The sequence below is a fragment of the Mustelus asterias genome, chromosome 11 (genome assembly GCF_964213995.1).
Source record: "Mustelus asterias chromosome 11, sMusAst1.hap1.1, whole genome shotgun sequence".
Lineage (NCBI taxonomy): Eukaryota > Metazoa > Chordata > Chondrichthyes > Carcharhiniformes > Triakidae > Mustelus > Mustelus asterias.
In genome coordinates, this window is record NC_135811.1 from 77,547,613 (window position 1) to 77,553,154 (window position 5,542).

Sequence of the window (5,542 nt, forward strand, 5' to 3'; positions counted from 1 at the left end):
GCCTGCGTGGAAAAACATTGTCTATTCCATAACTCTAAATAAATATCAATAACTTAACATTTTTAAACTCATTTTACACATTGTGGAAACTGTCACAGTTTGTTACACAAAGACATCACAACAATAAATATCAATAAATTAGAGTAGCTGAAATTGGTTGAAATGTTGTCCATTTAGGAGGGCATAAATGGAAAGGTCAACATGGCTCTGGGTTTATTGGTTTGCAAACCCACTTCCTGAAAGCCTGACAGTACATTCAAAATCAGAGGGAAATAACACAGCCGTAAATATCAATAAATAAAATAACAATAAAAATAAATAACCTAACAAGCCACCCATTGTTCTCCCATCATTAATGTAAAGTATAAAATTCATTACAAGTATCCATAAATAAATATAGTTTTAAATGAAAATTCTTTCAAATAAATATTCATTGTTCCCAGTCTGTAATAGAAAAGTTTTTTCACTTTCTTCTCCTGATTTGTGCCATTACGGAAGTCATCTGTTGTAATCGGGCCCTGGTCTCAGTGCGGATTATTTCCCAGGCACATTGACTGAATTTCTGAAAAAGAAAATTATTCAGGAAAATGGATTACAGAATGAATAGATTCCAAGAGGGTGAATTAATGTACATGCCAATAACCACACAGTCAATCATCAATGGTCCTACCTCCTGATTGAGGAACTTTTCCAGTTTCCTGAAGTAATTGTGAATGGTGAAGTTTCTCCTCATCTTGTGCTCTGACTCCTGTTTCCTGACACATTCTTCCAGCTCACTGAGCTGCCGATCCAGGATCAGCCGGAAATGTTCCACCTTGTCTCGGTCCCATGTGACTGAGCCCAGATTCATGCTGTAGATCTTGTTGATGTGTCGCAGAGTTTGATGGACAATCTGGATCCTGTCCTGTGTCTATACAAAATATACACAATGTAATTAGAGAGACTCCATTCCCCATAAGGCATCGTATGATATAGGCCACAAACAAATAAGGCTAAAAATGTTCAAATGGAAAATGTTCACCTTCAGCGTCTATGTGTATTGGAATCCCCACATGGCAGGTTGGTTAAGAAGGTTAAGGCTCATGGGATAGAAGGAGAAGTGGCTAGATGGGTGGAGAACTGGCTTGGCCATAGGAGACAGAGGGTAGTGGTCGAAGGGTCTTTTTCCGCCTGGAGGTCTGTGACCAGTGGTGTTCCGCAGGGCTCTGTACTGGGACCTCTGCTATTTATGATATAAATGATTTGGAAGAAGGTGTAACTGGTGAAATCAGCAAGTTTGCGGATGGCACAAAGATGGCTGGACTTGCGGATAGCGAAGAGCATTGTCGGGCAATACAGCAGGATATAGATAGGCTGGAAAATTGGGCGGAGAGGTGGCAGATGGAGTTTAATCCGGATAAATGCGAAGTGATGCATTTTGGAAGAAATAATGTAGGGAGGAGTTATACAATAAATGGCAGAGTCATCAGGAGTATAGAAACACAGAGGGACCTAGGTGTGCAAGTCCACAAATCCTTGAAGGTGGCAACACAGGTGGAGAAGGTGGTGAAGAAGGCATATGGTATGCTTGCCTTTATAGGACGGGGTATAGAGTATAAAAGCTGGAGTCTGATGATGCAGCTGTATAGAATGCTGGTTAGGCCACATTTGGAGTACTGCATCCAGTTCTGGTCGCCGCACTACCAGAAGGACGTGGAGGCGTTAGAGAGAGTGCAGAGAAGGTTTACCAGGATGTTGCCTGGTATGGAGGGTCTTAGCTATGAGGAGAGATTGGGTAAACTGGGGTTGTTCTCACTGGAAAGACGGAGAATGAGGGGCGATCTAATAGAGGTGTACAAGATTATGAAGGGGATAGATAGGGTGAACGGTGGGAAGCTTTTTCCCAGAGCAGAAGTGACGATCACGAGGGGTCACGGGCTCAAGGTGAGAGGGGCGAAGTATAACTCAGATATTAGAGGGATGTTTTTTACACAGAGGGTGGTGGGGGCCTGGAATGCGCTGCCAAGTAGGGTGGTGGAGGCAGGCACGCTGACATCGTTTAAGACTTACCTGGATAGTCACAAGAGCAGCCTGGGAATGGAGGGATACAAACGATTGGTCTAGTTGGACCAAGGAGCGGCACATGCTTGGAGGGCCGAAGGGCCTGTTTCCTGTGCTGTACTGTTCTTTGTTCTTTGTTCTTTGAATCAAAGATTGCTATTTCTTTCTTCATGGGATGTGGACATCACTGGCAAAGCCAGAATTTGTTGCTCATCCCTAATTGTATTTGACATGAATATTTCAGGTAATATTTAAGAGTCAACCACATGATTGTGGGTTTGCAGTCACTTGTAGGCCAGACCGAGTAAGAACAGATGGTTTTCTTTCCTTGAAGGTTATTAATGAACCAGATGGATCTTTACAACAACCTATGACAGTCCCATTGCTGGGAATAGCTATATTTGCAGATTTATGAATTGGGCATGAATTCGATTGGCTGCCCTGGTGGAAATTGAACTAAAGTTCCCAGAGCATAACACCAGGCCTCGGGATTATTAGTCCAGTGGCATGAGCACTGTGCCACTATTACCTCCTAAATATTATTGGGTCAATAATAATTGCAAATAAGCAATGGGAGTTTTAAAAATGGAGATGTGTTGGATATAAATTGGGTTCCTTTCGATGAAGCAGAGAAGCCAGAGGCCATCCGATTTATAATGAACATTTGACTCTTTGTTCAGTATAGAACCAAGCTGGATGCAGACCATATAAACCAAAATTATGAAAAGAAATGAGGGGTGAATACGGTGCATGAGAATTAATGAGAAGTATCATGAAGGGGAAGCTAAAAATGGGTCATAAGAATATAAAGAATGTGGAGATGCTGCTTTTGGACTAGGGAGGAGAAGATGAGAGTCCAAGACGTCTATTTCAAATCAATGATTTGAATTTGGCTTCAGTTCAGAAGGAGATGCTTCAAATGTTACAGTAAAGGGAGAACTAGTAAAGAAATTGGATGGGATAAAAATCGATAAAAAGGGGGTATCACTGTGGCGGTGCAACTGGGAATGTTGCTGCTTGTCCTCAATGCACCTGTCAAAAGTCCAGGATCAAAGAGGGACGACATTTCTCAGGTGAGTAAGACTTGGATGGAAGTGCTGGAGAGGTGAGGATTGTCAGAGATATGGGAACATGGTCAGAAGCATAAGGTTGTTGTTCTTCCATCACATCCTGCACTGCACCAGATGCCGGTCACTTGATCAGTCCAGTACTGCCTTTGAATGAAAGACATACTCACAACTGCTCCTGACCCCACCTACAATACTAGCAACCTGGAAGCAAACCGACAAGATGACTTTCTGGATTCCCATTTGCTGAATCCCCTGATTCCTATTGGTTGTGTAAAGTTGTCAGTGGGGATGAGGCCCTTATATGGGCATTAAATCTATGTCTCCCAGACCGTCTAACATCAGTTAATGGGAACAGTTTTCCCTTGACTACCTTTCGGAAACAGCCATAATTCTGAAATATTCTGCACTAAGGCTGTATCCCAAAGATGTAATGCACATTGTTAACGCTAAGGATATTTCAATTGCATGGAGTCGCATAAGAGTGGGACATCCTGCATGGAGGCATGTTGAATTTCATTGCACTTTCTATAATTTTGAAGATGAAATGTTTTGTAATGCTCTTCGACAAATGTTATGAATAATTCATATTTTTGGGGTGAAATTTAGTGATCAGAAGAATGAAAGTGTAAGGGGAAGGGAGATACAGAAAATAAAATAGTTCGCGGGTATCTGATCATTAGAGCAAGCGGGCTTATAGGAGAGGAAGGAATGGTTCGAGAGACCGATATAGTTTCAGGGGGTTCGAGACACAGAGATAGTAAGTGCGGTCACAGTGAAATTACTGAGTGAGTTAGATACAGAATGAAATACAGCGACAGAGAATTCTGTCATTGTCACAATGGGTGGAAATCACACGATTGAAAATTCTTGCAGTTGCCAGTTCCGATCAGATTGTTGATCTAACTTTCTATAAAACCTCTGTCTAAATGAAATGAACCGAGATTTTACTCATCTCTAATCCCGTCGAATGTTTCACCAGGTCCAAGGGCTTGGATTTCAGGAAATGTCTCTGTTTTATGCAGTGTTGGGGAAAGGAGCCACCCTGAGAGGAGAAAAAATATCATCAATTATAAATCCCCAGAAATGTCCCCTGATTTGACATTTCACACGCTGCTCAGAATGCAGTTTTAACTCACCATTTGATTGAGTTTGCTGAGTGTGTGTGTGTTGAGAACTTGCTGTAACTGCAGCCTCTCACAGCCCAGACTGAGGGTCCCGGACAAGAAGAGCGACACCACCCAAAATCTCCAAATACTCGCCAAAGCCATGACCGACCGAGTCAGAGTGAAACCCCCGGACTGACGATAAGACACCGACCGGGTCTGGGTTCAACTCAGACCAACAAATATTTTTAAACGAATGAAAATCTAACAGTTCCGTTTCAAAGCCCCGAGTGAACGGCTGAGCTGTTCAGTCCTCTTTCCGTGTGTCTGTCTCTCTCTCTCTCTGTATCCGTGTATATATGTAGACTGTGCTGAGAGGAACTGTCCCTGCCATGCTGTCTCAGGGGCTGGCGATTACATTTAAAAAGTGAAATCTGATAGCGGGAGTTTTGGAAGTTCTTCAGGAGAGGAATAGTTAGTCTGCTCCCTGTCTGAGGTAAGGAATCGGAAAGCTGGAGATTCCGGAGCCAGGGACTGGAAGGTCCCCGATAGAAAAATCACAAACAGCGCTCGGTTCCAGCTCAAAGTTCCAACAATCTGGATCAATATTATTAATATCCATTTTGTGAAAACGGATTATTGCCTTCAAAGTGATGGGATTCACATTAAGGGGACCAGAAAAGTTGCGGTTCCTCAGATTGTTGGATTTTGAGGCTGTTCTTCTTGAGTTCGCTGCCCGAAGGCGGGCCCAACCCATTTTCCAACAAGAGCTCCATAAGGTGATTATTACATTCAGAAATGACACTCAATGTGCCCGTGACACAGGTAAACTCTCCCTCCTCCTTGTTGCTCTGTCCGCAGCCTTCGACATGGGCGAGCAGACTCATCACTCACCTCTCTCCCCCACGATGCAGTTAATTGGGAGCACTCTCTCTGCCTCTCATTCTTACTGAAGTCATTGCAGCCTGAATATATCCAGAATCGCATCTCTCCCCCCGCCCCCCCTCCCCCCCGCCCCCCACACTCCACCACGCACTCCGCCTTTCAGCCTCTGCTGTCTATGAGGATCTCTCCCTGCTCCCTTTTCTAACTCTCATCTCCGAGCTGCCCCATGGGGACATCACTCACCATTTACCCATCGCCCCTGTGCTGGTTGAATTATGTTGGCTCCTGCTTCAGGAATGCCTTGGTTTTAAAAATCTCACCCTCATTTTCAAACTCCGCCAGTCCCTCATCCCTTCCTTTCTCTATAATCACCTCCAGCATCGAATCCCTCCGAGATATCTGCTCTACTCCAATTCTTTCCCCGCGCCCCCTCCCCACCCCCCA

General features: G+C 43.9%; 1 protein-coding gene across 1 annotated transcript; it reads right to left on the reverse strand.

Annotated features, from left to right (window-relative positions):
- Nucleotides 1-463: 463 nt before the first annotated feature.
- LOC144500266 (interferon alpha-F-like) lies at nucleotides 464-4,378 on the reverse strand. The gene is made up of 4 exons (XM_078222944.1): nucleotides 4,247-4,378; nucleotides 4,048-4,152; nucleotides 671-910; nucleotides 464-562 (listed from the first exon to the last, which is right to left on the reverse strand). Exons 1-4 carry the CDS (start codon nucleotides 4,376-4,378, stop codon nucleotides 464-466), a joined length of 576 nt encoding a protein of 191 aa, XP_078079070.1.
- Nucleotides 4,379-5,542: the final 1,164 nt, after the last annotated feature.

Bases quoted from the DNA above. Each gene is read 5' to 3' on its own strand.
- LOC144500266 (XM_078222944.1), bottom strand. From the start codon at position 4,378: ATGGCTTTGGCGAGTATTTGGAGATTTTGGGTGGTGTCGCTCTTCTTG. The intron at 4,153-4,246 runs GTGAGTTAAAAC...TTCTCCTCTCAG, and splicing joins TCAGCAAACTCAATCAAATG to GGTGGCTCCTTTCCCCAACA. The intron at 911-4,047 runs GTTCATTTCATT...TATTTTGTATAG, and splicing joins TAGAGATGAGTAAAATCTCG to ACACAGGACAGGATCCAGAT.